At 65.3% G+C, this 10,760-nt stretch overlaps 1 protein-coding gene across 4 annotated transcripts; it reads left to right on the top strand.

Annotated features, from left to right (window-relative positions):
* Positions 1-1,076: 1,076 nt before the first annotated feature.
* Positions 1,077-10,745, top strand: C6H14orf180 (chromosome 6 C14orf180 homolog). Of its 4 annotated transcripts, none has more exons than XM_074364898.1 (5): positions 1,077-1,528; positions 6,651-6,777; positions 7,533-7,662; positions 9,058-9,093; positions 9,558-10,745. In XM_074364898.1, exons 2-5 carry the CDS (start codon positions 6,667-6,669, stop codon positions 9,785-9,787), a joined length of 507 nt encoding a protein of 168 aa, XP_074220999.1. In that variant the 5' UTR covers positions 1,077-1,528; positions 6,651-6,666; the 3' UTR covers positions 9,788-10,745. The 4 variants fall into 4 exon arrangements, with proteins under 4 accessions (XP_074220999.1, XP_074220998.1, XP_074220997.1 ...); XM_074364897.1 differs by having other exon boundaries at positions 1,090-1,504; XM_074364899.1 differs by lacking the exon at positions 1,077-1,528 and adding an exon at positions 1,659-3,151.
* The last annotated feature ends 15 nt before the right edge of the window (positions 10,746-10,760 follow it).

Below are 10,760 nucleotides of genomic sequence, written 5' to 3'. Positions count from 1 at the left end.
CGCACAGAACCCTCCAGGCCGGCCTTATCTCACCCTGCAGAGACCAGGCAGGCATGCACAGCACGAATTTGCTCAGATGAGCCCAGAAAGTACGGAGGGCTGGGACCACAGCGCCTGCCCCGGCCGATGTGACGCAGCTGGGCTTTAGAGCTGATGGATTAGCTGGAGCGAACAGCTGCAGGCACAGCAGGGACCAGGCGCTCCCAGGGACCAAGGCCCGGGCCAAGCTGTTCCCTCCACTCCGGTGCCCAAGAGGGGACATTAGGGGCCACCCTGCAGCCCAGGCCTGGGCAGCGCAGCCGGCTCCTGCCGGCGGGACAGGCACCAGCCCCTGTGGACGGGAGCCGGACAGAGGTGGCCACGGGGCCAGGGATCTAGGGGAAGGGGGCTGGTCTGACTCCAGGACCCCCGCCCAGTCCTCCTGCAGAAGAGGCTCTGAGACTCCGTCCCTTGGCTGCCTGCCCACCCCACAGCTTCTGTAAATAGAGGTGCACAGGGCTTCCCTTGGTTTCTGGCTAGTCCACAGCCGCTTTCGCCCTGTGAGGCAGAGCTGAGCACAGCCGTGGGGCCTAAAGCAGCCGCCATCTGGCCAGCCACCAGGAGTTTGCTGCCAGCCCGAGCGCGGACACGTCGGGGGCAAGGGGAGGTAGTGGCAGCCCCAGAGCTGCTCGCCATCTTCCGCACGGACAACACACACCCGGTGGGGTTCAGACCACTGCGGCCATGGGCAGCCCTCAGGGGACCACCCTGGGACCCTGAGAGGAAGTCACCCTCTGTCACATGACCCCTTCCAGCCTCGCGAGGCACTCGGGGGTGGGGGGACCCTGCAGCTTTATCTCCTCCACACCCAGCAGAGAGTGTGGGTCTTTCCACACCGCCGGGTGGCCCGGGGTTGGTTGACACCACACACCCCCCCCAGGGAGCGGCCCAAGCCCCAGGCCTGCGGCCACAGGCACTGGTCTCCCTCGGACCTGGTCCCCTCATTGCCCCACCCTCTGCCTCTGCCTCTGCCTCTGATTCCAGCCCTTGTGTTTTCCAAGAGCCGCACAACTCTAGAGCCGGCCTGAGAGGACGCATGCGGGCCTGGAGGGCAGGCAGGAGGTCCCTGACCCTTCTTCTCGTCTGCAGGCCTGGCCTGTGTTCTCAGGGCCTGGGAAACGGCCGCCTCCTCTCCCACTCCGGGGCCGGCGGCCTGTCCTCGGGGTCACTGCTATTTCTGCCAAAGGGGAGAGGTAATTATAGCTCCGCCTTTGCCAGCTGGCCGAGCTCGGCAGCCCTGCAGAGGGGCCTGGGGCGGGGACACAGGCGGCCACGGATCAGCCCCGCAGGCCGGCAAGCTGCGACTCCCGAGCTGAGCAGAGGGGGCCCACCTCTCCAGGGGCAGGAGAGGAGCTGCTGGGCCAGGTGGAGGTGGAGACCGGGCCAGGATCGTGCTGGACGGTGCCCACTGGGGGACGCCACACAGCCTGGCTGGCACTGACCCTCAGACCCGGGCGGGAGCCAGGTGAGAGCCAGCTCAGGGGAACAGGTGAGGCTCACTCCCCATTTGGGAATGAGCCTACTGGAGTGGAGAGATTTCCAACGACGGATGTAGGCGGGACCCTGCCGTGGGTGGTGGGGGGGGGGCGGGCAGTGGACAGAGGCCAGGCGAAGCATGCCGTGCGGCCCTGGACAGGGGTTGGGGGCCATCCGCCCCCTTCACCTGGGCCATGAGTTTTCATTGGTGTTCTGGATACGGTGCCAGGCAAACCAGGCAGTCGGTGATGTCAGAGACTGGCCCCCTCAGCACCTCATGCTTCGTCTGTTCAGCAGGGGTGCTGGGTGTACCGAGGGACTTCTAGGCCCCGGGCACTCTGAGCCACTCCCCAGCGGCCAGGCCTGACCCCAGAGCCCCACTGGCCTGTCATCCACCGTTCGCCCAGAGATGAGCCAGCCTTTGGAAGGCACAGGAGCCAGGGTTCTGGGGTTTTGCAGGGGGTGCGGCCAGGATGGCAGGGCAGGGCACTGACACCGCAAGCCATCCCCAGGGGCCCTGCTGAGGGCCAGGCCCTGAGGGAGCAGATGTGCTGTTCGGGTCACTGGAGCCCTGGCCACAGCATCTGGGAATCCCCTGAGATGTGGCTCTCTTGCGAGCTGGCTTGCCCACCGTTCACGTGGGGGCACCCCTCCAGCTCAGGACCCAGCTGGCTTGCCCACCGTTCACGTGGGGGCACCCCTCCAGCTCAGGACCCAGCTGGCTTGCCCACCGTTCACGTGGGGGCACCCCTCCAGCTCAGGACCCGTCACTTATTCGGCGGCTACTGTGTGCAGGGCCCCCTGGGAGTTAGGTCTCTATCTTTACAGCACTTTGAGTGGTTGTCAGAACCCAGGGGCTGGAACTCGGGGTGAATGTGGCCAGGGTCTGGGCAGGGTCCAGCTGTTCCCCATCCTCCTGGGGCCTCTCGAGGGCGAGGTCAGCTGCCCCCTGCACCCGGCAGGCACGCAGGCATCACCCGGGCCTGCTGCTGCCCCCCATCCTAGACGCACCCCAGAGACGGGTGGGCCTTGCATCTCAGTGTGGAAAAGGCCTCAGGGGCCATCAGGCCAGGCCCTGCTCTCTGACTCCTCTGCTCCTAGGCTCCCTGCTCTGGGCCAGGAGGCACCAGGCAAGCCCAGCGAGCGGGAGGTCAGCCCAGCAGGGTCACCCCGGAGTCTTCCTCTGGCTGAATTCAGAAGTGGTGTTGTCTGGGGAGCCGCCGGTCTGCTCTGGCTGTGAGCACTGGGCTGGGAGCAGCAGCTGGCCCTCGCTCTGCTCCCCACCTCCCGAGGGGAGGCCACCGTGGGGTGTCCATGGCCCCCCGTCTCCTTTCCCAGCTGAGAAGAGGTGGCATGGCCTGTGGCTTGTGGCCTCAGGCCCCTTAATTCAGCCAGGCTGCTCTGGGCAGGAGGTCAAACACCAGCAGGCCACCAACCCCACAGTGACAGACTCTACGGGGCAGGGCGGTTCAGAGGGCCACGGAGGCCACTGTCCCATGGCTGTAATGGAAACTCCTCTGCTGGCTTGAGAGCGGCCGCAGCTCCGGTTCCCACTCTGCTGGAGGCTCTGCCTGCGGACAGCAGGCCTGTCAGGGGGGCGAGCTCACCCGGAGATGCGGCACCTGCAGGAGCCCAGGTGGGCCGGGCAGCGCGCTGGCGTGTGGCAGTGTGCGCGTGCGAATGTGTGTGCTTGTACGTGCTGCGTGTGTGGTGTGCGTGAGCGTGGAGATACACGTGTGTCAGTGTGCATGTGTGTGGTGTGTGTGTATCAGTGCGTGTGTGTTTATATGTGATGTGTGTGGTGTGTGTACACGTGTACATGGTGTGTGTGTGATGTGTGTGAGTGTGCACGGTGTGTACACCTGTACACGGTGTGTGAGTTGGGGGGAAGGTCCCCATGAGCTCCAGCCTCCTGAGGGAGGTCTGGGCGAGGTTCTCCCACCGTCGTCAGCCAAACGCCCCGGAGGCAGTGTCGCCAGTGACGGGACCGCGGAAGCGCCCTGGCCCAGGTGCAGGGCGGCCCGAGGGCTGCGGGACTTGGCAAGCTCGTTGGTCCCCTGAGTCCGAGGTCCCTCTGGTGGATGAGCACAGGGAGGGTTCGAGGGTCACAGAGCAGGTGTGGGTGCTGAGCCCGGCGTCAGCCATGGCGTCAGAGCCGAGGCGGGGCCCCTGGAGCAGGCCGGGCACGGCAGGGGGGCCTCAGAGAGCCCTGGATGGGACCAAGCCCCGCCAGCAGGCAGCAGGCAGGGGTGGGCATGGGTTGGGGGGCCACGTGGAGTGGGCAGGGTCACGGAGCAGACGGGGCACATGGGGTGGGCAGGGCCCAAGGTGTGGACAGGCTGGCCGTGGGGAGGTGGGAGCCCACGGGGCGATGTCACCAGCGGTGGGGCTGGTGGATGGCAGGACAGGAGGTCAGCCTGAGGCACTGAGCCAGGCGAGAGCCCGCCCAGCCTTCACCCTTGGAGGCCACGGGGAGCCTGGTGGGCTAGGAGGGCTGGGCTGAAAAGACCCCAGGGATGCTGGCACTGTTTTCCAAAGGCTCCAAGGCAAGGTGGGAAGTGAGTGAGGGGAGCACTCAACCAAACCCACCGACTGTCCAGGGCCTTGTGGGCGTGTGGCCCTGGTCAGACCCCTGCTCCTGGAAAGCAGGCTGGAGCTTAAGGCCCCCAGCTCCTGGTCTGGGCAGGAGCTCTGGGGGAGGCCTGGGCAGGTCCCGGCCCTTTTGTCTGCCTCTGACCACCTGCCCAGCCAGGCAGGTGCACACCCAGAGACGAGGCTGAGCGCCCTTGTGCCCCAGCCCAAGGGCCGCGGTCTCCCCACCCCCGGGGAAGCCAAGTGTCCCCCTCTAACAGGTCAGAGGCAGTGATCTGAGAAGCCCCACCATCAGGGGCTGTGCCCTTGGCAGTGGAGGGTGTTGCAGAGCGGAGGTGACACTCTGCAGGCCTCAGGCCCGGAGCTATTTTCCACCCTTTATCGCCCATCTGTCACGAGCTGGCCTCAGAGCAAGGGCACTCGTGTTACACGCTGTCCCTGCCAGAGGCCCCAGGGCCTCCTGGCTCCCATACAGGCCCTGTCCTCAGCCGTCCGGCCCGGGGTGGAGGGGGCCCTTAGGGGGAGCGGGCGGGAGCTGGTACCAAGAGCAGCCCTTAAGTCCTGAGGGACCAGAGCCGCACCCTCCCCCTGCGTTACTGGTGGGGAAACTGGGCCCAGGCCGATCGCTCCCACCGCCTGAGGTTACAGAGCCCAGGACCTTGGGCCAGGCCTGGGGGTCGGCAAAGTCCCCGCTTCCTCTCGGCAGAAATGGCGCGCAGTGGAAGTCTGAGCCTAAGCAAGGCTGCCTAGACGAGGCGGGGGTGGCGGCGCGGAGACAGAGGGCCTCCCGGGAACAGAAAGTGGCGAGGCGGAGGCCAGGGCCAGAGCGAGCCCAGGGCGCCCTAGAGGCGCGGGGGCAGGGAGCGCCCCGTAGGGAGAGCTCACCGTCCGCACGGGACACACTCTGGGCATGGCCGCACCCTCTCCCTGAGCGATGACAGCATTCGCAGATGTGCGCGGGCACTCACACACAGACCCGCGCACGTGTGCGCACAACACCCACTCACGCCAACACGCGTGTGCCGTTACACTCGCACACACGCGGGCACCGCTACGGACATCCCACGCGTGCACTCACACACAGGAGCTCACACAGGTGTGCACACCCTCACACGTCCCACCACCCCTGGCCTGGGAGGAGGGCCCTGGGCACAGCAGGGGCTCAACAGTCGGAGGGCAGTGACGTCCCCTCCCCCACGGCTGAGGCTCCAGCCCTGCGGCCCCCGCGTGGGCACACCAACTTGTACGCGGCTCCCCTGTGACGCTACTTGCAGTAAAAAGCCTGATGCTGAGACAGCAGGAAATTGCTCCATTTTGAAATAATTGAGCCACCAGCCCGTTATCTCCCAGGTGGACAGAGTCCTCCCCTAACCCCGGCCCTCCTGCAGCCCTCTCCCACCCGGCAGCCCTGCTGGGGGGCCCTGGAGGAGTGTGTCGGACAGTGCCCCTCACTCAGCCCTGATCTCCATCCGCGGGCGCAGGGTCCTTGGGGGATGGATGGTGGGGGCGGGAATGTCCACCAAGGACCCCAGACCGGGGACCCTGGCAGAGCCTAGGGCTGAGGATTGGAGGGGCAGGTGGCTCCGTGCCACCCCTCCCTCGCATGATCGGCGGGGGGTGCGCAGAGGAGACCTGGCAACCCCATCCCTGTCTCCCGCCCCAACAGCTGGGGAAGGCCCAGCCCTCTCTGGCCTCAGTTCCCCCACAGGCACAAGGGGCCGGGTGGGCCCCCGCAGGACTGAGGCTCGACACCTGACCACCTGTACAGATGCTCTAGGGTGCCTGTGCCTTGAGCAGGACTGGGGAGGTCTCAGAAGTGAAGGACCCTTCAAAAACTGTGCAAGAGAATCCACACCAGAGGGGCTGAAATTAGTGAGGAGAGATGGGAAGGACTGCGGTCAAAGTCTCACAGGTGGGGGAGCAGGCAGAGAGGGTACCACCTTACACCTAGTACGCGAGCAATCTGAAATTCGGGGAGAGAGGGAGGGAGAGACAGAGAGAGTCTGCACAGGACTGAGGGTGAGGGGCAGGCCCCCAGCTGCAGCCCCACACAGTGGGTGGCTGTGACCCTCTGGACGAGCCTGTCCTAGCCCCCACGTGGCCCTGACACAGCCCAGCCCAGGACTCCATCATCCACGCCCTCCAGCGTCCCCCTTAAGGGAGGGAGCAGCGATGTTTACTGCAGCCTTATCTACAGCCTCAAAAAATGGCAAGTGACAATAATGAAATGCAAACCTCCTGAACACACCCAATAATGGAGGGTGGCTGTAAATTATGAAATCAGCCCTATGGAATATTATGCAACCATTAAAACTGATAATTAGGAAGACCGGCAGCGGGAGAAGCTGCTGGGGGTCGCAGTTTTGAGCAAGCAGTGCTCCTCTGTGCCGGGAGCACCTCAAAGGAAAGGAAGGCGGTGTCTGCTTGTGGGTGAGGCTGATGGGAGACAGGAAGCCAGCCGGCTTCCCGGGAAGAGTCTCTCCTCCTTTTGTTATTCCTCCGAGGGTGGCTTGTGCAATAAATAATGTCTTTGCTTGTTTTAGGACCATGTTCCAGTAAATGAAGACTGCAGCGCACGCCTTGAGCCCCGACTCCCAGCCAGAGACGCAACATCAGACCAGAAATGATGAAGAGACGGCTCCAGGCTCACCAATGCCCAGGGCGGGGAGGGTGCGCAGGGACCCGGGGTGCTGGTCTCAGGGCCAGAGCCGAGGGCACTCAGCCCTGGGAGCTGAGGCTCCGCTGCAGGTGGAGAGGGTGACGCAGAAGAGGGACGTGTGGTCCCTGCCGCTTCCTCGGGCTGTCCTCAGCCCCAGGAATCTCGAGAGGGAAGTCGCCAGGTTGGGGGATTAGGGACGTCTGGCAGAGAGGGTCGGAGGCCCCCAGGGTGGGGCACAGCATGACCAAGGGTGCACAGCAGCTGACAGGGCTGAGGGCGGGGGTACAGCATGCAAGGGGCCGGGAGGATGGGCCAGACCGGGAAGTCCCAGCGTCTGGGAAAGGAGGGCAGAGACAGGCAGTGGGAGCCATGGAGGGCTCAGCGTGTCTGGTGCTTCTCGGGCGAAGTCGCCCTGGCAGCACAGGGAGGCGGGTGTTGGGGTGGGGGTGTGGAGAGGGGAGGACGGCGAGGTATCGGGAATGCAGCTAGGTCAGGACGGGGTCCTGGACGAGGGCGCCAGTGGGGACAGCAGGAGAGGGACTGTAAGGGAGGACGGGGGGTCCCCCAAAGAGCAGGTGGGACCCTGACTTCAGGCCTGAGTCCTGTTCTAGCCTCTGAGCTTGCTGCCAACCAGGGCAGATTGCAAACACAGATGTCCCCACCGAGGGGACGGGACAGCCATGAGCTGGGCCTGTCCCCAGCCTCCGGAGGGCCGAGGGGAAGGAACTCACTTCTGCCTGCCTCCCTCTGTTTCCTGCATCCCCAGGAGGGTGACAGGAAGGGCCCCTCCTCAATCCTGAGACGAAGCCGGAGGGAGTGCAGCCATCGTGGGGCCGAGCCACAGAGAACCACGAGGCGCGTGCACTTCCGGGAGCCCCTGGAGGTGGCCGTCCACTGTAAGAGGAGGGGCGGGTGGACCTGGGGCCAGCGGGGCGGGGGCATACCAGGTCCCAGGACCTAGCAGAGGGCTGTCTGCGGGGGTCACAGCCACCTGCCCTGTCTTCTCAGGTGTAACCCAATAAGCCCGGACCTGTGGGGTCAGTGTGGACACAGAATGACAGTCCACGAAGCAGCAGCTGGCAGGAAAAATATAACACAGCCCTCGCTGTGCCTCATAACACATCCCCACAAACTTAGCAGCTTCAGACAGCCCACGCTGACTATCTCAGCAGTCCCATGGGTCAGGGGTCTGGGCAAAGCCGGTCCTCCGCTCAGGGTCTCACAAGGCAGCTATCAAGGTGTCAGCCAGGGCTGGGCCTCTCTGAGGCCCAAGGCCCTATCCCGAGTTCATGGGGCTAGCTACAGAATTCATATCCTCACAGCTGCCCCTTCAAGACCAGCGGCACAGTCTCTCTCTGACCTCCAGATGCTTTCTGTGCAGCCCTCACCTGGTTAGGCCAGGCCCACGCAAGGTAGCCTCCCTTTGACTGACTCAGTCCACCGTGGGAATTTCCATCCCAGCTGCAGAGCCCCTTCCCCTCTCCGTGTTCTGTGGGGTAGAAGAAAGCCACAGGCCCCCCCATACAGCAGAGGGGACCACACAGAGGCGAGGACCTGGGGGCATCTTAGACTCTGCTTGCCATAGGCCCCCATAGAGGGTGCTTCCTGAGTCCTGCTGAGTTGTAGATAAAACACTGCCCCTGACACGTGTTAGCGTCTCCCCTGAAAGCCACTGCAACCGTCCTGTCCAGGCCTCCCGCGGAGGTCCTCACCCCAGCTCCTCCCCTGCCCCTCTGGCCTCAGGTCCAGACCTCGCACAGCTCAGCACCCACCCCCAACGGCCCCAGAAGCAGAGACTCAGATGAGGAGTCAGGGACCAGACAGGGACTGGTCTGGCGTCCCCCAGTGAGCTGTGCAGGATGGACCCCTCTGCGAGTGCCAGCCCCTGCTTCCCCCACCCCAGGACCCCCACAGTCTCCTCCTTCCAGGCTGCTGCAGGGGTACCACACCCCCACTCCCACCGGGCCCCCAGAAGGCTCTGAGAGCAGCGCCCAGAGTCTTGGGACCCCACATTCTGGCAGCTGGCATCTGAAGCAGTGAGACTGGCAGAACCCTGGGTGGCACCTGGCAGACTGTCCAGCCAAGGGGTGGGGACAGCCTGACCAGGTCAGAACCTGCAGGAGCTTAGGTCTCCATCTGTAAAGCAGGGCAGCTGTATCTGACACGGCCGTCTTGGGGTCTTTAGGGAGGGTGGGATGAGAGCAGAGGCCTTGGGGGCTTGGCTGGCTGAGCAGCGTGCCCTCTGGGAGGGGAGCCTCCCTGCCCGACCCCACTGTCTCTCTCCTCCCCAGACATCGCAGGCAGGGAGCCCACCGCCGACAACCAGGGTAAGTCACAAGCCCTTGCCCCGCATCCCCCAGGCCCTCCCCCACATGCATGCCCAGTGCAGCCCCGGCCCCACGCCGCCCTCAAAGCCACACCCCCAGCAGAGCCGCTCGTCAGGGGCCCCTGACGGACGTGGGTGGACAACAGAACCCCTTGGTGTGCCATCTGCCCCCCAATTCCTTCCCTGAGGGAGGGCACAGGGGCAGGACCAGCGGGAGGCCCTTGCTGCAAGGAGGCCACCGGCCCGGGCGGGGACAGGGAGGCCCATGGCCGTGGGGACCTGGGAAGTCATCCCAGGGGCCCTGCCCAGTGGGCAGCACCAAGGCGCCATCCTCGGGGTCAGCCTTGCTCTCCCTACAGCCTCCCCGCCGGCCCTTCAGGGAGGAGGGCGCCCGTGGGGTCCCCCCCAGAGCTGGGGAGGTCAGGCCTGTGGGTCGGGCTCACCACAGCCCCCCTTGGCCCCCAGGGCCTGGTCGGCCCCAGCCCTGGCCCCGGCCCCGGCCCCGGCCCCGCGGCGGCGCCCTGATCCTGCGGCTGACCGTGTGCGTCCTGCTGCTGCTGGTGCTGGGCCTGTACCTGGGCCGGGCCAAGCCCATCTCGCTGGCCCTGGAGGGCCTCCGGGCCCGGCTCCTCGTCCTGCTCCTGCGCCTGCGGCTCGCGGCCCTGGAGTGCTGGCGCTGCCTCCTACGGCTCTGACGGCCCCGGGAGGGGGGCCGGGCTGCAGGGGAGAGCCCCCAGGGCGGGTCGGGGCTTCCAGGCAGGGGTCCTGACTCCTAGAGATTGAGGGGCTGCTGCAGGCAGGCCCACTAGGAAAAGGGGGGCCCCGGCTGGAGATCAGTTGTGGGGTGCACAGCCTCGGGACTGTAGCAGGCGGCCCCCGACTCCAGTCAGCCCCCTCCTATTTCCACATGTTGGGGTTCACTGGGAGGTTTTCTGGGAAAAAGAATTCTACCACTAAAACTTGGGGACCTATGCACTCCGGAGACCCCTTGGGCCCCTCTCTCCCCCCAACAGGAAATCCTGGTGCCCTTGGGCCTGGCCTGGGTGTGGCCATGTGCAGTCCCTTAAGGACGGGGACCCTCTCCCTGTATCTGGGGGACCCCTAGGAGAGGTAAAACCAGCTTTTTTTGCTTAGACCCTGGTGGCCCAGACCCCAAAACTGCATTGGGAGAGGCCAGTCTGGTTGCTGGGGTGGGGGAGCCACACACAGGCTGGGTCCCAGCACCCCAATCTTGTCTGAAGCCTGCACTAGACCCAAGAACCTGGGGTCCCCTCACACCCGAGGGGACGTGTCCTGCCCAGCTCCTACCCCGCGTCCTGCCCGGATGTGTGGAGCTGGGAGGGGACGTAGAAGGGCCGAGACGCCATCTGTGCCCAGATCCCGGCCGGCGCAGCACCAGCTGCAGGGCCCATGAGTCCCGGGACTGTGTAGACACCGTGTCATCGCCTGCGCAGCAAGGCATGGAGTGGGGGCCTGAGCAAAGCTGGGAGGCCCGGGGTCAGACACCAGGAGGGACCTCCGGGGACCCTTCAGACGAGTGTCCCCATGGCGGCCAGTACCGGGCTGCCCCTGCCGTGGGTTGTTCTCTAAGCGTCTGTCCCCACGACTTAAGTGGGGAGACACTGATTTTCTATTAAAACACGTTGCCACCTCTTTCAGTCTGGAGAT

This window comes from Camelus bactrianus, chromosome 6, assembly GCF_048773025.1.
Source record: "Camelus bactrianus isolate YW-2024 breed Bactrian camel chromosome 6, ASM4877302v1, whole genome shotgun sequence".
In the NCBI taxonomy this organism is placed as follows: Eukaryota; Metazoa; Chordata; class Mammalia; order Artiodactyla; family Camelidae; genus Camelus; species Camelus bactrianus.
The sequence above is the reverse complement of the archived record's forward strand: the minus strand, read 5'-3'. Positions and strand labels throughout refer to the sequence as shown.